Below are 25995 nucleotides of genomic sequence, written 5' to 3' on the forward strand. Positions count from 1 at the left end.
TTAAGAAAAACTGGAGTTATCTGACTGGGCAGAAAGAGAAGAATCCCTGAACTAATTTACCTGGTTTTGCTGAACTCACATCTTCCTTTGTTAGGTTTTAGCTAGAAAAAATGCAGTTCTGGGACTGCTCTCCTTCAAGTCCTTGTCTTCTTTTTTTCAGAAAATAATGGCAGAAAGAAATGGCAGTACCTGCCATATTACAATGTGGTTTACCTTCTACCTTGCAAAGGTTTAATAACCTTGCTCTCTGCTGTACAGTTAAATCCCAGAGGCCGGAGGACTGAATCCATGCATTGCATTCTGTTGCTTCTTCTTTCTGTTTCAGGCTGACTTCCTTTACCTTCTCTGTCTTCATGGACACAGACAGAGGGATAGATGTTTTGTACATGTGCCTGAATTGTGCTTGAAAAACATTAAACTATGAACTTGAGACACTCATAAAAGTGCATCCATGGCAGCACAGTGCACACATTTCACTGCAAAACCCCCTCAAGAAGCTGGATAAATTCTTAAAGCAGTTAAGAATTGCCTCATTACCTGAACACATTTAGCTATGTTCTACCCGAGTTAAAGCCACAGAAGGTAAGAAGCAACCCTTGTGAATCAAGGGCCAGTTAACATGAGCCTGTAAGAAGCAAAATATCAGAACACTTTTTGGAAACCAGTCATAACCATAGGAAGCCTTCAGCAGTAACAAAAATATTTCTTTTGCTCCTGTTGAATGTTGCTCATGTGCATTTCCAGCTCCTGTTTGCAAGAATGAAAACCAGTTTTAGCAAATAATAGAAGAGCCTTGCAGCACTTTCTGCAAGGCATCAAATGAACGAGAGAGCAGAAGGGGTGACAATGTCCTTGGGTCTCAAAGTGCAGGCTACACCTGGGGGCTGTATTTCACAACAGCAGCAGCTACTCAACCCTGGGTCACTGCATCTTCACAAACAAGGCTGGTGAGTACTGGCCACTGCTGAGCAGAACAGGTGAACAGAACTATCAGGAAGGAAACATTATGTGTCATTTGTGGGATTACACTCAGAATGTTTGAGTAGCTTTTCATCAACAAATCCTAAACAATGCAAATACAAAACAAGTATCTCACAGTGTGCTTTTATTATTTTTTCACAATATAAACTAGACAGACATGGAAAGTTTAATGGCAGCATGTTCTTATAACATTTTAAAGACAAAGAACAACATAATCATATTAAATGATGATAAACTGACAAACTACATTACCATACATACATCATCCAAAGGTACTGGATAAACAATATCTGCTTATGTACATTTATGCTGGTGATAATTAAAATTCAAATATTCAGAAGAAAAAGAAAAAAAAAACTATTTAAATTATAAAAATATATAGTTTTTGTGTGGAACTCTTAATGCTGTATTACTTTTTGAAGATAATTTCATTGTGTGATGAAGCTGCATTAACTTAGTATAGAAGTGTGATTTAAACCAAGTACAGATTAAATTAGCTCTTTTGTCTTCCTTGTATTTAGCCTTGTTGGAAAGAGAGATAGGAATGAAAAATAAAGCTGGGCTTTTGCAATGAAAAAGAATTTTCATGCCCATAAATTAAAATATGTATAACTTTTCATATGGTACTGAGCCATAAACTCACAATAGAAATGAATCATTTTGCTAGTTTCTTCAGAGATGGAGAGAGGAAAAAGAAGAAAGGCTTTTAACATACTACTTCACGATACTTTTAATCAATAGGTTTGTGGGTTGCAGGTGCACAGCTAAGCAGTGTCATGCTTCAGGGTCAAAGCATGCAGTCCAGACTCTCGCTGCCTCAGCTGTGGGGACTGCGAGGACTGGGGGACTGGGACCGTGTTCTTTGAACTGCATCACCTTCGTGTTGCCTTTGCACATCTGGTTTCAGACTTCTTTTTTCATAATTGTTCTTTCTTAGTGCAAAACTACTCAGGCTATATAATCCCCAATCATAACAGCAAACTGATGAACTTTTACAGACTAGATAATTTTATAATAATTTACATGTAATTTTGAAATTGCAAATTTTTACTAATTGTAGCCACGTAGTGCACACACTTGTAGCTGCTTTTAGTCAACAGTTATTTTCAGACCACCTTGGATGAACTCCTGCAATATGTGAAACTGAAGGTTTTCTTACATACCAATGTCATTCTCCGTATCTTCCAGCTCCCTTTCTCATCTGTATATTCTCTGTCTCCTTGACAGCCCCATTAGTCCTTTGGTAGATCCAGTGCTTGTTCCATTAAGAAATGTCCTCTGTATCACCTCTAATTTCAGAATACTTTTGCACATTTTTTTCATCTGTTCCTAAGTTACTGATTTATGACAGATCTCAGGTGATCCTACAGATTTTTTTTTCAGAAAGAAAATAATTTCCTTCATTATTTTCTTAAAAAACTGAGAGAAGTATTAAAGACACCTAAGGTGAATATAGCAAAATCTAGTACTTCTCTTCGATGCCTATGCATTTGCTGTTTTTAAAAAGACTGCCTTCAACATTAACAAAGTTCTATAGTGAAAAATAATTGTGGGTCTCTGCAAGCTTTTTCTCTGCCCTTGTATCATCCTTTTTCAATGGAAAGGATGAAAGATGAACAAATTCCAGGTAACACTCATCTTTAACCAGGGAGATGTTTCAGTGATCTCTCTATTTCCCTCCACTTCTTGACCTCTTCCTTCCTTTTTGACTTCTGATTCTCTACACCTAAACACTTCAGAAATGTCCCTCTTTTTAATTCTTTTTCTTCTTTTACAATTTGGATATGGTGGGAGTAGTCAGATGTCGGTGCATACACAGGATGGATTTTCATTGAAGCATAGTCTTTGAGAATGGAAGTCTGTAAGGCATTTTGTGGAGAAAAAAATGTTACATGGAAGTGTAATGAAGAATAGGAAAGACAGGAATTATTGCAAAAGAAATGCAGGAGAAGAGAGGATTTTATTTAAGAAGTTCAAGCTTTTATATACATTCAACGTTTCTAAAATGTTTTCTTAATAAATGTATTATCAACTATCATACCTAATGCAGCCACAATACTGTACTATTCTGCAGTCAGGATGGGAAAACTCCATTAGCTCTTTAATAAAATAAAATCATCAACAGTCATCAAGACTCTTCTCTTTGCCTGGCACTAACAAATACACTGGGAAGTCCAGTGAGTAGACACAACAGAACACAAAATCCTCAGTATTCATTTAATTGTGTATCATGTGTCGTCTTCATATTATTTCTAAAGCAGCTTTAAAAAACTTTAGCCATTGGAAGGTATTAAAAACCAAAACCCCATTCAAATTATCTTGGTATTATAGCAGCACTGGAATTGATACTTTTTACTACTTTTGACAATGTAAACCTTTAATAAAACAAACAATGTTGAAACAATTTGAGGTCTAATAGTTCATAAACTTTAATGGGCATATGGGCACAAATCGAAACGAAGACTAGATTGTGAAATGAAACATAAGCTCAATAGCAGCCAATTCCAGTTGTGCAATTGGCTGCAAACAAATTCAATTTGTAAGCTGAGATAAAAAACAAAGCCCACACTCAATCCACAATACTCCTCAGCTCCTCTGATTTGAAATATTTTTCACAAAAACCCTTCATGACCATGTCCACTTCTTACAGAAACACTCTGAAAGCACTGCAGGTACTATATGTTTGACCATGGGATTCTTCCATTTCCTTTAATCAAGCATAGTTCACATTTTTGTGTTCTTAGAAATAGTTCCTTTCTACATCTCTATAAAATTAAGTAATTTCAAATCTGAAATGTAAGCTTGCTCCATCTTTGCTCATACAAAGTGTAGGTGCCACGACTAAATAGCAGTAAAAATGCTGAGATGTACAACTCTTAAAAAAAACCAACCAAACATAAAAGCAGCTTTGAAGACACAACATCAACTACAGCCTTAACATTGAACATATTACATTCCCGAGTTACTGGAGATATTTTGCATATAATGCCACAAAGTTATTCAGCTGAAATCTTGAGGTTGGAGCTACAGTTTATTCGCTGCGTGTTTTTCACCCTTTGAGCATTTTTGTATTGTATGGTACTTTTTATTCAGAGCTTTGCAAATTTCCTTTTATATCTGGATGTCCATTTACCCACAAATCCCAGATTTCAAAAGTTTCATAGAAAAAATAGAAGTGCAGGATTTCAAACATTTGAAGCTGGACATTTCCATGACTCAGAGCAGCCCCTGGGACTCGACGCTTCAGAGTCTTCGGTTTCCAGGGGACTCCTGGCCCCCATCGAGCTCATGGAAAGCCCTGCTTTGAACACAGGTCTGTTTATAAAACTGTATTATGTACTCTGCATTAATTTTACTTGTGTTGCATTTTGTAACAGGAGCAGATGACTTCACACCTCCCACTCCCCCTTTTCCTTCACCCTATTTTCACTTGAGATGACAGTAGGCACCTGCACAAGAGAGGTGCCAAAGAGTCTCTGTCCAGAGAGAGGATTTCGAGTTTCGTCACCAACTTTTCTTCTGCAGACAGTCTTAGGAGATTATTAGCATGAAAATATTTTGAGGGCAAGGGGCAGGATGATAAATCTCACTTTCCTTTCCTGTTATGAAAATGAACTTGATTTTGGTGTCCAGTTTGATAAACAAGGATAGTCAGAGCTAATCTGTAACTTAGCTGAGGTCTGCTTTTTGCCAAATAAAATTAAGATCTTTTTCAACTTTCAGGGATTTAGAGACCACATCTAATTGGTTTCAAACCCCTGGAGGAACTCTGTAAGCAAGCAGGATTAGTTGCAGATATGAGCCCACTAAAGTGGGACACAGGTCAGGTCTTCAGACTCCAGCTCTGCTCTGTTGAAGCAGGCACTTAAGGTCTCCTGATGTTTCTGTGTCAGTAGCCACAAAAAACATTTTTCTGCTGAGAAAATCATTGGAACAGCAATTTCCTGCGAGCCCCAAAGATTTAACTTCACACTTCTATTAAAAAAAAAAGTTGACGTGTATTGTGTGGGTATTGTGGTTATGATGTGATGGCACAGCTGGTAACTTGAAAACGCATGTTTAAAAGGCATAGGCAATCATATTTCCAACTGTTCTCCTGTAGGGATAGCCGAGTGTCCTTCAAGAAGTTTCTGTCTTGACTCCACATATGTACCATGTTGAATTGTTTACTATGTCAGTTCTTGCCAGCAGGACAGGGTGAGAACTTTGTTCATGCTGACCTTGTCTTTCAGATCCCTCCTGGAAAAAGCTAGGAAATTCAACACAATTTGGCAGTTTTTAGCAGCTCAAGTAACTGCCCTTGTAAATGTAAGCAGGTAGGTCTTTGTCAGTATATTCGCTCTTCAGAGATAAAATAATCCAGCCAGCGGCATTAATTAAAAAAAAAAAAAGAACCTAAAATACTCTGGGGCTCATTAAAGTTAAGAATAACAACATGATGTGATGACAGATACAACTTGCTGAGGTTCTGAAAATAGCAGGTTAAAATGTAAATATCTTTTAATAAATAATTTTCCGGCAATGTAAAAATAAATGATATTTCCTTTGGCAGTAATAGCTGATTTAATCTTTCGCTGGGAAGTTGCTTTGCTCATAAAATATCATTGTGCTACAGAAAAAAAAATATTATTTTGTTGTTTTGAAAGACTTGTGTAATCCACAATAAGCTGGGTGACTCTACTTATGTCCGAGATAAGCGCCAAGAGTGATGCAAGCTCCCACCAGAACCAGACTCAGGATAGTCTTCAGAGAGATCCAGGAGAAATCGAACAAAGGCCTCATATTGTTGCCATACAACTCCACAAAGGCATCCTAGAAAGGGAAATAATGAGAAAAGGAGTATCAGAATTGCAGTTACTGCTTTTTTGGGAGACAAGGGGAATGGGGAAAGGGAGGCGACTTCTTCACCCTCAGGTGAAGAAGACCACAAGAAGACCAACAATCCCAATGGCACAAGAAGACCACACAAACCTATTAAAATAGTGATTTGGAAGCTCTGTTTTTTGTGCTTAAAAGAAAGTTCTCCTGCTTATTTCTTTATAAATATTGCTGAAATTACTCATGGTTGTGACTTCTGCTTTAGATGTGCCCAGTCTAACAGAAAAGACAGAAGCAGCATTTTAAAATACGAGTTACCACTCTTTTGGGTCCTAAACGTTGTCTATACAAACATACACAAAGGAAGTAGATGAACCTTCATTCTCCAAATCTTTCATTTCCACTGGATAAGGAGCATCTGTACTGCAGGTCAGCTTTATTGAAAATAAGGCAGTATTTGTTTACTTCTCTTGGGATGGGCTCAGAAGACTTTGTGTAGTAGCCACAGATGTTTCTTCCATATGAACTGAAGGTGTTAGGGTTGTGTTACACCTGTGATAATCTTTCACAGCTGTCACCCAGAAGGGTGAAGCCGTGCTCCAGTGCTCCAGGAAAATCTGGTCGTGCACGTAGGCACTAGATGGAAAGGCTGTTTAAGTAGCAAAGATCAAGTTTTTGTGACTCATAAATACAGTGGGATTTGACCGGGCAAACGATTGTATTGATGATACTCTGCACGTAATGCCTTTCTTTCAGGCAATTCCTAATGAGCATGACGCTTCAGAGCATTCCTGAGAGACAGATAAATCACACTGCATGGCAAAAAGCAGTAAATAGCCAAGCCGAATGACTTTAAAAATGTGACAAAACTGATAGCATCGTTTATGGCAACTTTTTTACTGTGCAGTCAACTAAGGTCTGCTCCCAAGCTATAGAAATAAGCCCATGAAACAGCTATCTAATGTGATGATTTCTGTCACTACTTTTATTACCCTAGACTTCCCATTTTTGGTAGAAGTTAACATTCTCTATTAAAGTTATAGTGCCTTTAGCTGTTTAGCAATGTTACTATGCTAGGAGGTAACCTGTCTTACATATATTATGGTTTACAGCAGGAATTGAGGAGAGAAAGATGTCCATTACTGAGGCAAACCTTCCAACTGAGTTAATGATAATCAACTTCTGTAGTTAAATTAGCTTCCCTCATCAGGCATCTCTAGTTATTGTCAGAAGAGGCGCGTTTGTGGTTTTACCACGAGAGGGCGTGTAAGGTTTTTTAATATTTTGACTTCTATTCACTAGATGCTGAGTGAGATTCAAATAAATAATAGATATTTGCTTCCAAAATGTGTTATTGCATTAAGTAATATTGGTGCATGTAGTAGGTCAGAGTGGATGTAACTAGGTAAGACTTGGTAAAAGAACAGCCACGGGCTCTGGCCAAGCGAGTGACGTGAAAACACGTCTGCTTCTTGCTATTTCTCAATGCTTGTTCCTCTAGGCAATCATTTTCCAACTTGTGTTTCCAAAGGTATATTCTTAAGTGAAATCAGCTTAACCTTTTGTGGGGAGGATGGAATGTTTTAATGCAAGCTCTTCATTTCAGAGAGAAATCGGTTGCCTGTTTTTTTGACATAGACATTTGTAAATTCTGGCCTTAATATTCTGCTGTGCCGTTGCAGAGCTGAAAAAGCACACTCAGTTTGCTGTGCAGCTCTTTGGAAAGCTGCTTTTATTTCTCCTTAAGGCTATGAAGTAACACAATATCCTAAAATGTTACAGACTGGGCTAAATCCTGTTGTCGCCAGTACAGACTCACTGACTTCCACGGGAGCCTTGTCTGTATAGGGAGTTCAAGACTGGGCCTTATAAAAATACAACAAGGGTAAAGTTCAACACTTGGTGATATTATTATGGGTGGAAAAGAGAGGAAATGAAAAGAAAAAACCCTCATGGAAACGCAAGTCATGTGAAAACATTTAAATGTTATGGTTTTCATGGTTTCTTTCTGTGGGGAAGGTCTCACTTCTGTATATTCATGACAGTTGATGCATACACAGTATCAGTATCAAAATGAGCACATTTTGTGCCTCCCTTCTATCCCAGTTCAGGAACATTCCTCCCAGTTTTTCTGTGAGACCACTTCCAATGATTCCATAGAGCTTCTGGTATTGGGTACAGAGATGGACACAGTAGAACAGTAAAACTTGGATACAAGACAAAAATATGGCATAACCTATGGCTCAGAAGAGGAATGTTAACAAAAAATGTGCAGCATGCAGTACTTTTTTGTCTAAGATTATTACAACAATAACATGAACCCAACCTAATGGTGTCTGCACTATATATTACAAGTAGCTCTTTATGATCGTTCCCCCTCCCCTTCTCAAACATCCTGATTAGGCCTATTTCCGAAGCTTGTTTGAACAGCCTGTCACTATTTGTTTAAGTTTCAAACCTGTTTTAAATAAACACATGTCCATTTTATGTACTAAAACAAGGGGGGTGGGAGGAGGGAAGTACGACCCGTTGCTGAAAACTATTTTAGCACAAAGAGAACCCTAAACAGAATCTTAACTGTTTCATAAGGTTTTGTCTTCTGTAAACCCATGTATTTGTCACTGGATTTTTGTCACCTAGACTGCTCTGTTTAAAATAAGAGAATCCCAGCTAAAATAAATAAGATTAGGAAAATTGTTTGAAACACTTGAGGTCCTTTGAAAAGGACTCTTTATAATGAAAGCAAGGGTCCCCTTGGCAAATAGACCGAGGCAAGTTCTGGCTTGGTCAACCTTTCTGGAAGTCTTACACAATTGGAAAGAAAATCGTTGCAGACCTTGCTTTTAAGACCTTCAAAATTTAATGGGAAGTTATATCCTGGATGTAAAATTATATCGGGGCTGTTAAAAATTATATGGAAAAGAACTCTTCATTCAGCTCTGTAAGTTTTTAAAAAGCCATTTCTTAAGAAGCTTTTATTAAGTCAAATCAGTCTGTTGCTGGATTACTGTGCAACTTCATGTTGACCATTTCTGTGAAGCAAGAAAGGTGGTGGTGGAGAAGGCAAAGATGCTCTGCCTGAGTTCCTCTTAGGCACCAAAGCCCCTGAGATGCCTGCTTCACCTTGCCTGCTTTGACTGGAACCCATGAGGATTGCCCCAAGGGCACCCCTTACTGCCTTCCTGCCCACTGGACTATATATGCTCATATAGAGCATGTTCCTGGCCAGAGTTCCAGGGATTTGCAGGGAGCCCAAGACAGAAGTGGAGTTTGTGACTCTGGGAGGATTAGGAGGCGTAGTAGTGCACTGAGCCAGGGCAGTCTCAAAACAAAGAGATCACACTATCCCGGTCTTCCGCTGGCCCAAATTCGGTAGCTCTGATCCAAGAAACAAATGTCATCTTTAATTACACGGGCATTCTTTGCTTGTGGAATGAGCCAAGTTTGTTCAGCCTCGGTCCTTTTGCAGCTCAGCTCGCACCCCAGCCCGAGAGGCACAGCTCCTCAGTCACAGAGAAGGACGTACTGACCACAGGCTGAGCCCAGAGAAGCATTATGGATCTGATGGCTCCTTACCAAAAATGTGGAGGGACAAGGCAATTTCTGCCTATCATTTCTGACCGAGGGGGCAGTGGAGAGAGCAAACATGAGGAAGTAAACGCTTCCTTTTTCTACCTGAATCAAACAGCTGGTGAGGAAGTGACTTTATTTCCCTCGTTATCATTGGGTTGGCAGGATATCCTTTTGAGCCACATTGAATTGAATGAAGAGCCAGAGAGACTTCCATTTTACTGTACGGGAATTGCCTCGCCGCTGTTTTACGCTGCCCTCTGTGTGACTCCAAAACAAACAAACAAAAAGCACACACTAGCCCCTGGCTTTTGAAGAAACTCGCACAGGTCTGAACAAGGCCGCTTTGCCACCCAGTATGGGGCAGGAGAGGGAATGGCATACACTCTGATGCCAAGGTTTGGCAGCTGAATGACTTTTCCCTCACTCCAGCCTCCACACGAATGACATAAATTCTCATAAAAGCTTTTGTTCCCACATGGTAACTCATTTCAGAAGGAGTTTGGGGAGGGAGAGACGGAGGGGGTGGATAGAGCTGGTTAAATCGTCCCATGTTTTCTATGCAGTGAAACCTCGTTAAAATGTCATCTTGCAGCTAACAAGAAAAGTTCTTGGAACACAGAAAGTAGACAAATGCGTAGCTGTTCTCTTCCCAAAGAGTTTATGAGTCTTTTATGCAAGCCTAAGTCGTAAGTACATGCAAATAAGGGCAGCTGAGCCCTTGGCTGTGCTGTGCCAAGGTGTGGCGTTTCACAAGGTCCGTATCTTTAGAGAGGCGGATATCTTTTTACACCTGGGAGTGCCGACATGCTGGTAGTCCTGCCAGGTGCACATTAACAAATTATAATGGGAAGGAAAAGACGGTGTCACCACACAAGCCCTGCTGATCATGGAAAAAGAACCTGCCTAGAGAATGGCTTTGGCATGCGAACCTCTGAACCAGTTCCCATCTGGGTTTTTTTTCTTTCCCCCTTCACCTTTGCTCATGGTAGAAATTGGGTCTATTTTGGAGGCATGGTTCTGTGGTGAACATGGCAGTTAATGGTTAATGGTTGGGCTTGATGATGTTAGAGGTCTTGTCCAACCTGCTATGATTCAAAGATTCTGTTTTGAATTCTCTATTTCTGTAAGGCCTGAAAAAGTTTTAGGTCTGCAGCTGATGTGTTAGATGCCTGCTGCATAAACTTTTTAATTTTGTTTCTCCAGTGTTGTCTGAGGTTCCTGACTTTGAACAAAACTGCTTTTCATCACAGTAGTCTTGCCTAACTTCTTTGTTCATTGTCCTTACTATCTATTTCTATAAATTCCTGCATCAGTGTGCCTGTGATTTTGGGGATCTCACTGTAAAGCTGTGTGAACTGGCATTAGTGGAAATACTATCTGCATGACTGACTAAACATGTCACTCAAATGGAGACATCGAAGGAGCAAGGACTGACTGTGGTTAGGCTTGCTCATAAAAAGTGATGCATATGCTTAGAAATATATAAATGTGAGTAGTAATGGTGATGACTAGTCCTCCTGTCTGTGCTCCTGAAGAGTGACCTGCTGGCAGGCAGGTTTTCTCAAGACCACTGCGAGATGAAGGGTAAATCCTCGCTTTGAGGAATAGTCAAGCCACATCTTTAAACACAGGATTTGTAAGGTGTTGATCACTCAGCTTGGATGGAAATCCATTCAGTGTTCAGACTAGGCAACATTCTTGTCAAACCAAGTCAGCATGAGGACTGTTTCAGTAATTTAGTCTTGGCGTCTCTATTTAATTCATTTAGACGTGGTTCTGCAATATGCAAAAGCCCAGACCTAATGGAGGCTGCCTTGTTCTCTTATTCCTGGAAAGGCCCACACTATAAAATGAGGTATTTCTGGCACCAGGATAGCAGCTGTAATGTCACTGCTGCAGCTAGCTGGTTGTATTTTATGGGTACCACTTCTGAAGGAGCACTATTAGCAATTATGAGAAATTATGATAAAAAGAAGGCGAGAAGGCCTTCTGGACAAAATACTGTGTTCAAACAACACAATCAAAGGTACTCTATTTGATTCTTCACAATTTTCAGATCTTTTGTTGGTTGATAGTCCTACTCAAATAATTTTCTGGTTTATTTAATTTTCTGAAGGTATCTTACTTAACCAGAGTACTACAAACTAATTCCACCTAGAAAACAAATGTATCCCTACACATGAATCTCAGTTGCACTAAAACTAAGTCATTACTGGGCCATATTCTTCCCCAAATTATCAAACCTATTCTAAAGACTTTACCTTCACATGCAACAGTAAATTAAGTGACACCCATTTGTGGATTTGTGAATCCACTTTGAAGGAGAGAGCAAGTGTCACAGAGCTGCTGGGGAGACTCATCTCACCCTGTAACAGCGCTCTTATACCTGCATTCTCGGAAAAGAGGCTGGATGCATTAAGATCCCTGTCAAATCTTCAGAATGGCTTTAAAGAAAAGAATGACAAAATGGGCTTGAATGTCAACGCAGGCCTGTTTTTCTCTAAATCTTAAATTCTCTGTCTTGCTTGTGACTGGCTTTCAATATGAGTGCCCTTATACTGCAAATAGCCCAGCTAATTTAAAAGCACAGCTCTGAAGATTTGTCTACAGTGGGTGCTGCACTGACAGTAGAGGGAAATGTGAACACATCCCCCATTATATTCCTTGCCTGCTCCAGCTGCCTGGGTTTCTCTTGGGCTGTTGCAGAAGAGTTAAATCGTGTAACCGCCTGGGAAATGGGAAATGAAAGTAGCTGCCTGTAGAAGTGCTCAGAGTGCTGTGGCACAGCATTTGTCCTTCAGACCACAGAAGCTTTCATTTAACAAGTGCATCCAGCGATGCCAGACTCAAGGCACAGGTATGAGCAGAGGCAGAGAGAGGATAGCAAGGTGGTAAAGCTGTCAGCCTGGGGGGGCACCTGGCTCAGGGTGGCCTTGGCCAGAAAAGGCTGAGTGCATGTGTGAACCAGATGGGTGAAATCCAGCTGGTCTGAGCAGGTTGTCCCATCAGCTGCACCACGAGGGACCAGTCATGCATTTTTCTGCTGCTTGTTTTAACATCCCTCAGGGATATGGTCCATCTCATGTTTGTTGTTTCAACACTCAGCTCTGATCAAACCCCTTCGGCCTGACAAACTCGTGCTCAGCATTGTGCAAGAGTAGCACAGAGCTGGAGTGGTGGCCTGGCTGTTCCATGGTGCTCCGTGGGACACCATGGTGCTCCAGCATCAAGAGGCCATGCAGAAGTGCCACCCAATCCTCACATGACTTGATGCAGGCACTTGCTTTTTTTCTAAATCTTGTGACAAGCAACAGATTTACAGTGCCAGTGAGACACACAGCTAACATTACGCTAAAGAAACCTCATGATAAATCTGCAGTTTAATGAGTAAGTGCTAAAAAAGGCCATGCTGTAGACTTCAATGGACAGCTACATTTCTACCACCGGCCACCTGGAAAATATGAATTTGCCCTTGTGTTTTCTTTGGCAGCCTAGACCTAATTAGTGGCTCAGACCATTTCTGCTCACCTGGAAAAGCCTTATTTGAGGCAGAGAAGAGGCAGCATTTTTTTTTTGTCATTTCTGTCTTTTGCCATTTCCTAAGTCAGCCCTCCCACCAGGAGCTGTGGGAGGCAGACAGGTCCTGGCAGTCTGTTGGAACACTGAAAATTCTCCTCTCCAATGTGGTACACATGAGGATGGGGCCTCTTGGTGTCTTGATCCATGTCCTCATCAATTCACAGCTAAGTGATAATGGGAAATTAAAATAAGGGGAAGTTCCAGGTCTACATCTGCTCAGAATAGATTGTTTTTAAATGGGTGGCACCTCCCACCCCACTTTTTGCCTTTCTGTCCTGTTCAACCCTTGCACAAAAACCTGAGACCTGCAGTGAAATGGAGGGTGAAGGAGCAGGGAAAGGAAGGAGCTATGAGTCTATGTAGACTGAGGCAAATAGAAATTTGGACAAGATGAACTAAGTGGGACAGGTGAAAACTGCTGTCAAAAAAGCTAAACTTTTAAGCCAAGATAGCTTTATGTGTTGCCTTGCCTTATGGACGAGAGCCCATAGGTTAAGGTGGACTGCTAAATCTTCAATTTTTGGGTTCATCCAGAAAGTCCTTTGGTAAATGTTATCAGGTAAGAGCTAACAGGGGCATGAAAAAAAAGGACCAGTAAGAGTGCAGGAATACAAGTCACAGAGTAAAAGACTTTGTTTTGTTATTCAAAACAGCTCAAATTCATTTGCATGCACAGTTGTAATTCATTAACTATGACCATTGGATTTATTTAAATGACACCCAGTAAAACCAAAATATGAAGACCTTATAAAAGGCAAACCATCTCTGCCTGTCGACCTCCAAAACCAACACCAAAACATATAACAGGCATCCTGCAGGAGAACTGGGATCTTCTCCCATTCAAAGGAAGTACCACCAGGATGTTGGAAAGCAACACACCTCCTATCCATATGTGTACTTTAATTCTTATGTAACAAGAAATAATGTCTTGATGATATAAAGAACGGCACAAATTCTGTGTGCTTCCTTTTAGCAGAAAGCTCTAAAACTGAAAAATACTAGACATTGGTAGCAGGAGAAAAAGTGCTGTTCTTTAAGCACTTCAGGGGCTTTGCTGGTGTCACTGTTCTGGCCACATTCCTTGATGGAAACATGGCTTATACCAGCTGCAGTAGTCTGCCAACATGGTTGAAGTACTTCCCAATGAGTTATACTGGCAAAAGGACTCCTCTCTGGTCTAAGTCTACCTAAGTCTACATAGTGGGGAAGGGAATCATGCCAAAATAGTTATCTTTGTAGGCTAGGGATGTGATTTTTTCCCCATGAGATAGTTGTGCTGGCCAGACTTTGTCATGTAGACCCTAGGAATTTTTATTTGCAAAATAAGGCTGTAATTTATTTTAACCAGATGTTCAGCACTGATCTGTGTCTGTGCATTCACAGCACACTCCAAGTAATTTTTACTGTGAAAGACACATACCTTGGACATTGGTAAGATTTTTAAAACATAATACTGAAACTTTAAGACTGTGGCGGGCTTTTCTTTCTTTTTGTTGGTAATGGGTAGCCTCCAATGAAGTAAGCTGGTGTTCTGGGTGTTGAGTTTTGCTCCTATCAATCAGATTCCCCACAGGCCCTGAATGGCCAAACTCTCAGCTCTCCCAGGTATCAGAAATTCACATCAATTGCTGGAGCAAGTCATGCAGTTCCTTACAACCTAATGGTTGCTGGGAGAATAGAGTGAGAGCTGAAATGACCTAGGATCTCTCTTTTCTCAGTAAAAAGCAGGAGGTACGAGTGCCAGTCCTCTGAATAAACAGACCCCTCTTTGTTTTCTTTCATGCCTGGTGTTCTTGAGGGGAGGCAGGGGCTGGTTCTGCTACAGGACAGTGATCATCAGAGTGGTCACGTAGCTGTCACTGGAGCCTGATGTACCAACCGCTATCAACAAGTTACACATCCTTGGGAACAGCTGAAATACAGCTTAGCCTGCATTCCTATGGCCAGTCACTCAAAACAGAAACTAAAGGATTTAGCTAACTGCTGCTTTTTTTTTTCATAAGCCTGCATGTCCTTGCAGATCATTCACAAAGGGCTGCACATTTATATTTCCTGTTGACATCCTTTGAAAGGGAGAATGCCAATGGAAATTTGATCTTTTAATCGACAATTTTTGTGGACAGCAGGTCGGATGAAAATTTATGAAGGATTAAATTCTATCATTGTGACCTTGAACTAAGAGCACAAGGAATGCTGTTAACTTAGGCAGGAAAGACTGGTAATTACTTCATGTGTTGGTGTTTCCAAGTCAGTAGAAATTTCATGCAAAATTTCAGATACTCAAAGGAAAGAATATAAAACAAAATCAGGACTGTCAGCCAAGGAAACAAAGAAACTCCTCCAATTTTTAAAATAAATAAGATCCCAAAGATCAGAAACCACAGATCAAAATTGATATTAAGTCCTTCATAAATATCATAATTCATTTTTTTAATACTTCTTCTTCTGTGCAGGTGGGAGCACAAAGCAGAGCACAGTTCTGCAAAGAGGAAGACAGACCTCACCTTGCACTCATCAAGCCACCTCTGTGGGTATATTAGAATAGTACGCCAGGCAAACTGAATATTCCTGCTGTGAAACTACACACAACCACTGCTCAGAGGTAGCTCCAGAATCCCTGTGCAGGGCTCCACTCTGCCATGTAGATGTGCCCTGAAGCACTACCGGAGAAAAAATGATGGATCCTGCTCCTGCTTATGGCATTGCCTTCCCTGTAGAGCAACGTGAGCTGTGAGTCCTGTGCCAGCAGCTGCTGCTGAAAGCCTAGTCTCTCTTGCCTAGTCACTTCAACGTAGCCTCAAGAATTTCATTAACACATTAATCTGCAATTAAAGAGCTGCCCTTGCTTAAGAGCCAGAGGAAGTGATTACAAGGGATGAGGAATTCATGTGTGGTGGAAGGAAAGGCACTAGATCTGGAAGTAGGTACATCATCTAGAGGATGACCACAAGTAACTCCTGTGTGCAACCACCTCCACCTTCTGTCCCTCTTTGGGTGATGTCCCACGCACGTCTTGATGCTCTTTTCCTTGGAGTTCTGCCATTGCTGCCAAAAGGCTTATTCTCCCTCTAGATTTTCCATCATCAATATCTTCTGTTCCTATCCCAATGTGGGAAGGCCCAAAGATGCTTTCCAACAGCTTTGCATCAACAGGGGCTTCCTGTCACTGTGGAAACTCTCAGCTGGCACTTTATGGCTGGAATCCGATGTATAAGTGCCATAAACCCCCCCAGGAGCTGCCTTCAGAACCTTCTATAATTAACTGTTGCTGCTATGAGTTTAGACAAACCCAGGAAATCACATGCAAAATTCTGTCTGCTTTGCTATCTAATCATCTTCTATCTAGGTTCTTATACCACACACATTGCTGTGGTATCTGAGCATCTTGGTGCCTGGATGCAAGTCAGATAAACCCTTTTCAAGCTAGCTAAGCTGCAGTCCTGACACTTCTACACTCTTTTAAACAAAACACTTTTGCTACGAGCAAACTGCAGAAAAGCTTCTTCAAAGATTTGCTGAACGTACCAGCCTCTCCTGTCTTCCTTTCCCAGATAATGTAAGGTTGGGAAATTTGCCAAGCATCATGCTAAACTGAAAGAGACATTCAAATTGCAGTGAGTGCATGAGCCAAGGGAACCCAGCCTGTCAGAATGTTATTGTAGTATTCTCAAGAAGTTCTCAGCATTAAGACTTCATTTCGTTGTGTGCCTGTCTGTCTGGTTAGGAGACGCTCCACTGGAGACCAGAAAGTCATTGCTCCCTCAATATTAAATACAAGTGTCTCAGCTAGCTACAAACCATTTGTTAGCTTCAACCTTTTGAGTCAGTTTTGTTTCTTTTTCTTTTAAGATTGAAGGTGTTTAATCCTGTGGTTACCATCACTTGAAAAAAGAACTTCTGCTTTCAAGCAGATTTTAGATATACCCTTTCCTGATGACCATACAATGGAAGCAAGAACACAAACAGGGACCAGCAGTCAAAAAGGTGATGAAAAAAAGGTATATTGTTTCTGCATGAGAAACAATAGATATGGGTTTGATTGATTTAAGAACAAGTAAAGGAAAAGTTCAGAACTTATCTACACTTTGAACAGTAAAGAAGTAATCCTCCCCCCAGGAGGAACCATTTACCCTGATATCAAAGTGTATTCTGACTCATTAACTGAAATACGTTGTGCTGGTGGGAGACAGTTATATCAGCAAGATTTTGTCTACAGAAGGGTTCGTGCCAGAATAACTTACATCCATAAAAAAAGTCAGATGCATCAGCAACACGGGCGCACAGTAGAGTTCAAACCAGGCATGAAACATTGGACAAATTTGCAGAGCAATGTTTTGGGCTATTTTACATATCTGTGTTGTAAAAGTTCCTGTATGTCCATAGTGAGAGCAGTTAAAATACAAAGACCCTCAACCTCCATCTAGAGCCACACAAGCATCAAGAAACTTAAAGAAAATCAAAGCACCTTCCATTTTTAGGCCATTTACTCCCACAGCTTTAGCCATAGAGCTGGGGGGAGGGGAGTGAGGGAAAGAAGCTGAAATGAGCTGGTAATCACAGCATTAAGTTGATTTGACTACTAGAAAACTTTAATTTCAAAGTTCCCCATGGGGTTTCTGGTATTTATTTCCTTATTTACTTCTTGAGCCTATTTAATACTTTGACCTGAAGGAAGAAGAATTCAAACAAGCAAGAAGATTAAAGGTTCAAATTAGTTAAAGATGAAACAAATCTATTGATTCATTAAAGGCCAGTGTTCTCAGTGTCACCAGTGATACTATCATGGATTAAACTGTTAATGTGCTTGAAGAAAAAAGACATTTTCAAGCACAGGTTATAGATGGTTTTTGATTGGAAAAAAACACACTGCTGCTTTGCATCCTTTTTGCCCAATGTTTTCTGTCCCATCCAAATAGCCCTTCTACACATGTAAGAACCATGAAAGGGTCAGTGAGTCTCTTCTCATGCCGACCTGTGTATGTTGGTTTCAGTCTGATTTTACCATCTGTGTTCACTCCAAAATTGTACCTCTGAATTTGCACTCCTTTCACACATTGGAGACTTTTTACATGCTTTGTTCATGTAGTTGCTTTCCTTCTGGTGTGTGTTTCTTCTGCCATTTCTTGTGCGATTCCTTCTTCCTACGACTGTTTAACCTACCTTCCTTCATTACTTCTCTTTTTACTGTTCACTTTCAGGCATTTAGTGCTGCCTTGCAGAGTTTTCACAAAGCATCTGTCCATACACAAGGACATGCCTTTCCTTGATGGTATATTGCTTATTCCTGTCTACGGAGCGAAAGTTAGTGGAGACAAATACATGATTGTCATTGTGCCAGCTAATCATGCTTGTGCCGTGGTCTCAGCAGGTTTTAACTGCAGCTGGCTGCCACAACGCTGAGCATAGCCTAGGTGGTTGTAATTGCCAAGTCACCACAGGCATTGTGCCAAAGGCACTCTTCAAGGTTGTGCTGTGACACAGCGGTAGCCTGCAGCAAGACTAGCCCTGGCTAGTACTTGACGATAGCTTAAGACCCAGTTTGTGTCTCAAATAAACCCAAGTCGAGGTGGTGCTCCTCTAGAAGCAAGCAGGAGTCAGGTAGGAATGTTTAAAACAAGGCTTAGTCCAACACCAGCTGTGTCAGGTTTGCAGTGAAGCCAACACAAAACCATGCTCAGAAAGCAGGGATACCTGGGTACTGTACAGCTGGAGACCTGCACGCAAAAACCTCCTGTGTGGAAGGCATGGCACACCTGTATGGTTTATCAAGGAGCTGGTAGCAGCTGAGCCCTATGAGAAGTTCTCTGAAGACTTTCACACTCCTGGGAGGAGGAGCAGCTCGTAAAGCTGTGTTTATTACTTCAGCTCCGGCCAATTTTTAAGGGTAGATTTTGGAGGAGGAAGATGAAGCCGCTCTTTGTTGAATTTTTACATGTTAAAACACATACTTATGTCACAGAGGTTAAAGAAAACAAAAAGAGCATCACCTCAAAGAGGTGAGAGTTAGATCCCTGAACTGCCATCCCAAATTAGGTGTCTGGTACACTTAAGCATTGGTACTCAGTGAGTTAGCTACAATCGGTTTGTGATTAATACCAAAGTTAAGAGGAGCTTCTTTCTTCTGCCTCTCACTTTCCTAAGACAGTGTTGCATGAAGTGTTAAGAAAATGGCTCTTCTAATTTGTGTGCCTCCTGATCTATTTGACTAGGCTTGGGGGAGTAGCCCAAGTCCCCATTACCACAAATCTGTTAACAATTCTTTTGAGTTCAACAATGCTCATTCTGTTTCCTTTTCTTAAGCTGGATATTAGCAACAAAGACCTGCTAATGTCTTTACTTTTCAAAAGTTGTAAAAATGCTTTGGAATTTCTACTTTAGCATTTATTTATTTGTCTTCAGAGATTCAGTTGCACAGCCCTTCCCACTTACAGTTCAGCTAAATAATGTTCACGTTATCCTTCTATACGGGAGTATTTCCTCTGCCTCTGTGGCCCAGTCTTTCTTTCTTGAACAGTTTGTAGGTAGATAATTATGTTGTTCCACTACATTTCCCTACCACCCATTGCTATTAAAATCATCCTCCATGGCAAAATACTCTGATTGTTCTTTTGCTTTTAAGCTTGTTACATTTGTCTAAATAGTTACTCTACTCAACTCCTTTTTCTGATATCTTCCCAGTTTTCCTGAATTCCCTTTCCTACATTTACCAAAATTACGACTCTCCGATGGTTGTAATTGGCATCGTGTTCTCTGAATTCACAAGATGCTGCCATATATACAGATGTCTTTAATAGACATATCTGACTAATATGTTCCCCAGACACTCATAACTTCTGGCTTATTTGCAGTATCTACTTCTGTTCTGGTCCTCTCCATACCCTAGGCTTTCCTTCACTCTGTTACTGTACACTCTCTCTAACGAATTAAAACACCTTCTTACACAGTCTGTTCTGGCCACACTGGGAACTGGCACAAATCTCACCGCTTCATCAGACTTCCATATGAAACTGGGAACAGCTGAGTCAAAGCCATTTGCCCTGTCTTGGACCAGAGTTTTCTGTCTAACCAAATGATGTTATTTCCCAGACAATTTCTCTTACTTACTGGTAAGAAAAGCTCATCCATTGCCTCATGGTATCTACTGTTTTGGCTGAAATTAAGAAGCTTGCTGAGCTCGTGTTCATCATGACCATGTTCCTGGGGACAACTGGAGGTGTTTGCTTCACCAGTCTCATTCTGACTGGTGGCAATAACCAGCTTTAGTTGCAAAGAGTCGCATTGTCAGAGAGGGATAATCTGACCCTGCACTCTGCAGCCATTGGGAAACTGGCTTCCTAAAGCAAAGCCTTGGCCAGCTTGTGCCTGAGAGCCACCCTTCCCCTCCCAGATGACTTTTCAGCTTCTGAGCTTCCTCAATTTGTCACAGCCATTTGCGGGACTTCAGAACATTTGAAAGTAAAGAAGCAGAAACTGTGTCGGATCAAGGGTCCTTAAGGTAAGATATTTTAACCAGTTCCATAATCAAAATAAGAGTAACTGTCTTTTTATCTACTTGCTTGTGTTAATAAAATGTTTGACTTTTGGCTGGGCAAACAAGTATCAGTACTATATAGCCCATGAGAGTTCCTTCTCATTGTCGTTGTAATGTATCCCTCTCACCTAAATCTTCAGAAAACATGCTTTCAAGTTACTAAGCACATGAATAGACACCCGAGTAGACTGAGCTTTGCAGTGGAGACCTCCTGCCTTGGTGGTCTGAAGTTAGGCAGGTGCCAAGTATTGGAAGTCTTGGGCCAAGAAATACACTACAAAGCTACAGTTTGGATGGGGACAGAGGAAATCAGTTAAATTCCTGATCCCATTTCTAAAATGTTAATATTATGCATTGCACTGATAATAATTTAATTAAAGATGCTGGGATTTAAGAAATCTTTTCTGAAAATGGCATTTGAATTCTCTGCACTCTTTATTTGACAGGGATCAGAGTAGAGCAGTAAGACCATAAGAACACAGAAAACCTTTCAGTAGGGAGAGCACTGGAACAATCCATTTGGGAATGTAGCCATCTGACTGAACAAGGAGTCAATGAGGGACAGGGAGAGAGAACGTGCAGATGGAGATTCAGCACTCCTCATCGTGCAAGAAATAGAGGGATTTCAATAACATAAGGAAGGACAGGAAATTCAAAGCTGGTAAGACAGCATACTTTTGCATGCCATCCTCAATTAGACCATCTTATTATATAAAGTACTTAAATTAGATAATTGCTACAGAATGCTGAGACTAGAGTTTAGTGAGCTTCAAAGAATAAGCAAATATTTCTACAATAAACAAAAGCTGTTAACAGTCCAAAATAATAATGGTGGCAATAACAATAATAGTAATAATAGTTGTTATTATTATAATCATTATAATGAAAGGCTTTTGTTTGAAGGATTAAATAAATCTCTGATTTTTGGGATTAGTATGAGAATTTCAAAAGGACTTTACAAGACAGGGGGAAGGGTGGGAAATGACATTATCCTAAATCCACCTCTTGGGGCATTTCTTCGCCTTCATTTGAAGCAGGTGGTGTCCAGCACAGGCACAGACACAGTTTGTGCTAGATTGATCACGATTCCAATAAAGATGGGCAATTTTAATTTATTATTTAATATTTAAATAATTATTTAATTAGCTGAGCAGGGGGTTCTTGTGTCCTTCAGTCTTTATAAAGACTTCCTTCTAATTTTTTCCTGTTCATCTAAAAAGATACATACAAAAAGACCTTGAGACAAAGTCCATGTATTCCTAAATTAAGAATTGTATAGAAATTTGAAAAAATTCCGTACAAGCAACATAGTACCTTTAACTTAAGAAAAAAATCCCAGTATGTCTTTTTATCTGCAAAACTAATGGGATTATTTAATATTAAAAAAAATACTCTAAGTTAAATGCAAGGCATAATGGAAGGTTGAGAAAAGAAGTTCAAACCAGATTTTTAGAATGGGCAAGTTCTTTAATCTTAAAAGGAACATTTTCATAAACTATTGAATGAAAACTAAAAAGTAAACAGAACAAAAATTAGGTTTTGTTTATGTGCTTTATCCAAATGGAAGAAATAATAATCCAACATATAATGACGGCAACATAAAAGGAAGAGGCTGTATTTAAAAAAAAAAAAGAAAAAGATAGCTCTGTTCCTTATTTAATTGAATATAAAACTAAAAAAAAACCCTGGTAACAATATGGAATTTAACAATGTGCCAGGGTATAAAATGCTACTGTTTACCGTATGGCCGCCTTCACTCCTTTGTCCAGCCACAGACACTGTGACAGGTCAGTTATGGGTTTTTAACTGGATTAATCACAGCAGGGGAGGACGCTCTTCCCGGCTGCTCTGAGGACCACCCCTGCATTCCTGCTCTGTTTGAAGCTGGAGTGAATGCTGGAAGAGGCCACAGAAGAATGGCTGATGGTGCTGGGGCAGGAAAGGATTCACCACACTGTAGATGGGCAACTGGATCCAGTGGCTGGAGCCAGGGGCAGAGGGCCAGGCTGAGCACAGATATCCCCATGGAAGGCCACCCATAGGAGCAGGGACACAGATTGTCTCCCTTCACGTGGTGGTGCTACAGAAGACAGCAAAATCTCATCAGTCTGCAGGACTTTATCAGTCTTTGCTTCTTCTCTACACTCCCTAGAGGACTCCTTAGTTTATTTTTATTTTTCAGCCTTCCTTGAATTTCTTTCATTTCCTCCCCTGCTTAATTATGCAGCACTACATTATATAATTTAGACAGAAGTACGTGAGCATATTTAATGACATCAAGTCTTTTAAAACTGCTTCGCAGAAGAGAATACAGCTTGTACACCTGGAGTGTGCCACGGGGTAACGCAGCAGTGTCTTTCTCACCATCAGCCGTGCTTCCCAAACTCCCCTCCCCCCTGCCCCAAGTACTTTCACTCACCCCTTTTCAGACCACTAAGCAACCACTGCCAATCACCCTTCACGCCCCATCCCACCACTTTCGCTCTCAGTCATTTGCCCACTGCCTGTGAATCTGTCAGGACTTACTTCACCAAACCATTACAGACACCCACCCTTTCTTAACCACCTCCTGAACCCTTTCATGCGGGCAGGGACATTCATCAGTTGCTCAGCTACAGCTCTCAGTACCGTGGCCAATGCAAAACATTCAGAGAGAGAGAGAGAGAGAGAGGAAAGAACCAAGTGATAAGGGCAGTAGGTGGCAAACTCCTCAGTCAGACGTTTAAGCAGGTATGAGTGTCTCGGGACATTTGGGGAGTGCAGGAAACTCATCTGCTTGAAGCACTTCTGTAATGCATCAACTACACCCAGAGGCAGGTCCCCTTAGGTTCAGTAATTACAATGATTGAGAAAGAAACTCTTCCAGGTGATTCAGAGAAGCAGGCACCTAATGTGGCTATCCCCACACTGCCCTCCGATGAAACCTCTCTTCCCGTCTATTAAGCATACAGGGAAAGTCCTTGCCTACCTAGCTGAACCAGAATCCCTCATTTAGTCTTTGTATCTCAGTGCATCATCTGTGGGTGGTGGTAACAAAGTGCTTCCCTGGGGCCCATGGAGAAGTGTTCCTGGAAGGTGAGTGCTACAGCAGCTGTGGAGGATCACCCACAGTGGGAAATGACAAGTGCCTCTGCATGCGCACAGAGCTGGGAAGTCCCCACAAAGTGGGTGTCCATGCCTGCTGAGACCAAGCACGGACACTCTTCCCTCTGTTTCTCTTGTAAAAAGGGTTATGGCATTTCCCTTTGGGAATTGTTCATTGTGGCAAGTCAGTTTTTAGCTGTGTTTATCTTAAGTGGTTTTATAGTCCTGCATTAGTTTGCTACAGTAAAATAAACTTCCATTTGCATATCTCATCAGTTTTTGAGTGGAAAATGACAAGCAGAAGAAGAAGAAATTTCTCAACAACTCTTCAACCTGAACACTGCTTATCTTTTCTTTCAGCCTACTGTTGAATGAAGTACCATTTTGAGCTAAGGGAGGCACTATTTGACAGAACAAAAGATATCTCTCTATGCCTGTCAAGTTCAAGAATATCTGGAAGGTACAATACTCACATTTACTACTTTACAGAAATATTATGCAGAATCCAAAGATCATTTTCTCTGTAATCTAATCTAAATCTCTAAATCTAATCTAAATCTAATGCCTAAACACTGGAGATATACATATACGTATATGTATATACATATACATATTATACATATGTATATATATATAAAAATGAATGTGTGTGTATGTATGACGCTGAACAGTCTGAAGATCTAAGTGGAAAATCAAGACCCATGCAAGGAAATCAAATGTAGTATTCTGTTACTGTTTTCCCAGCTAATGACTATCCTCTAAAATAGTCTGGTTCATTAGTAGAGTCCACCACTGAGTGGTTATTGATGCAAAACATCCATCTTACACTTTGTAAAAGCTCAGTGCCAGAGCCTGCACTTCCTGTAAGCACCTGCTTCATCCACAGCCCTGAGGTCAACAGAAAGAGTTCCCATGTTTTCATTTGACTTTGATCAGGTCCTTGACATTCTAAAGTGAACCTTCCCACCGTTCAAAGAACCTCCCAGCTGTGAAAAGGACCCCAGAGCTCAGCTTGTTGTGTTACCAGGGCTGTGAGGGTAGTATCTGCAAGGAGACCGGGCAGACCCTGGAAGAGAACGGTCTGGACTGTGCACTGAGGGTTTCAATTACGAGGTTCATTTAACCCAGAAAGCCTCCTGCTGCAGAAGGCCACAGATGTTTCATTCCTCTCCCTTGGTTCTTCCTAACTTGACAGACATCACAGAGACACCGTGCATAATAAGGGTTTATTCGAATTTTCCGCTTGGGACTGTGCCCTGACCCCAGACCACTGAAGAGCCGATCTCATCCCAGATAGCAGATGCCTGTGTGAGATCTTAGAGTTCTTGTCCTTCACAAACACTTCTTAGTCCCGTCTACTGCCAATTAAATCTCCCTATTGTGATGCAAAGAATGATAGCAGCATTTTCTATGTCCACGCACTGCCTAAACTGATAAAACACTCAGTATATGTTAAGAATATAAGTGTGCTCAGTCCATTCACAACACACAATAAGTGCACAATTCAATTAACTAATGCAATTCATATTTCATTAGGACAGAAGCTGTTTGTGACCTCAAACGGACAACAATTTCATGACGGCACTGCAGAATTTTAATTAGATAGGAAAATAACAAAGACAAATGAAACAGAGGGAAAACGCGCTGCCTGGCAGAATTGTTCCGAAGAACTTAAAAACAAAAGATGCAGTTGTTCTGCTAAGTTCTTCTCCTCCTTCCCCTTTACTAATGATGCAGAGAACAAAACATTATTGCCTTTCTTTGCCCTTTATTTGCAGAGAAGGCTGTCTCAGCATTGGTGGTATGAACCTGGTATGGTACCCAAAGGCACAGGGAAGAGAAGTCCAAGGGCCTGGTTTTGCTTTTGTTCATAGGTACCTAAGTGAAGAGCAGCTCCTCTAAGAAGAATAATTTTTGTATCAGTTTTTCAAAAAAGGTATAAATATTAGGCCCTAAAATAATTTGTGAAAGTAGTAAACTAACCAACAACAGACATGATGAATAAAATTGTTAGTAATATTAGGATGAAAAAACACACAAAATCACAGTATATAAAAGACTCTGATTAAAGCAGAGAAGGATTCCAATATTAAGCTGTGATTGCTGTAATATTTCTTTTTGAGATACTCTTAAGAAAATGAGAAGAGATTAACAAGGTTAGTTATTACAGTCCTGTAGTAATTTTATCCTTAATCCAAAGTATTACCATATATGCTGACCTCTATGTGAGAAAAATTACTCCCTACAGTCTGTAATTCAGTTCCATTATTTTACTATGTATTGCCAAAACTGTATCTCGTCTTACAGAAACATAAAAGGATGAGATCCTTCAGTTTTTAGGTACTACATTTAAAGAGATGACAGAAGGATGCAGATCAGAGCTCACAGTCTGCAGAACAAGCTCCCCCTGCCCCCTCCTTCCCAGACTA

The 25995-nt window shown here is 40.6% G+C and overlaps 1 protein-coding gene across 1 annotated transcript in view; it reads right to left on the reverse strand.

Annotated features, from left to right (window-relative positions):
* Positions 1–1088: 1088 nt before the first annotated feature.
* Positions 1089–25995, reverse strand: part of BCL2 (BCL2 apoptosis regulator) — a 95969-nt gene continuing 71062 nt past the window's right edge. Inside the window, exon 2 of the mRNA XM_005526468.3 lies at positions 1089–5793. Coding sequence (XP_005526525.1) covers positions 5659–5793 — 135 coding nt within the window. The 3' untranslated portion in view covers positions 1089–5658. The remainder of the gene's footprint in view (positions 5794–25995) is intronic.

Source organism: Pseudopodoces humilis, chromosome 1, assembly GCF_049639895.1.
Source record: "Pseudopodoces humilis isolate 2021_Gansu_Grassland_sample_001 chromosome 1, ASM4963989v1, whole genome shotgun sequence".
NCBI classification, from domain to species: Eukaryota; Metazoa; Chordata; class Aves; order Passeriformes; family Paridae; genus Pseudopodoces; species Pseudopodoces humilis.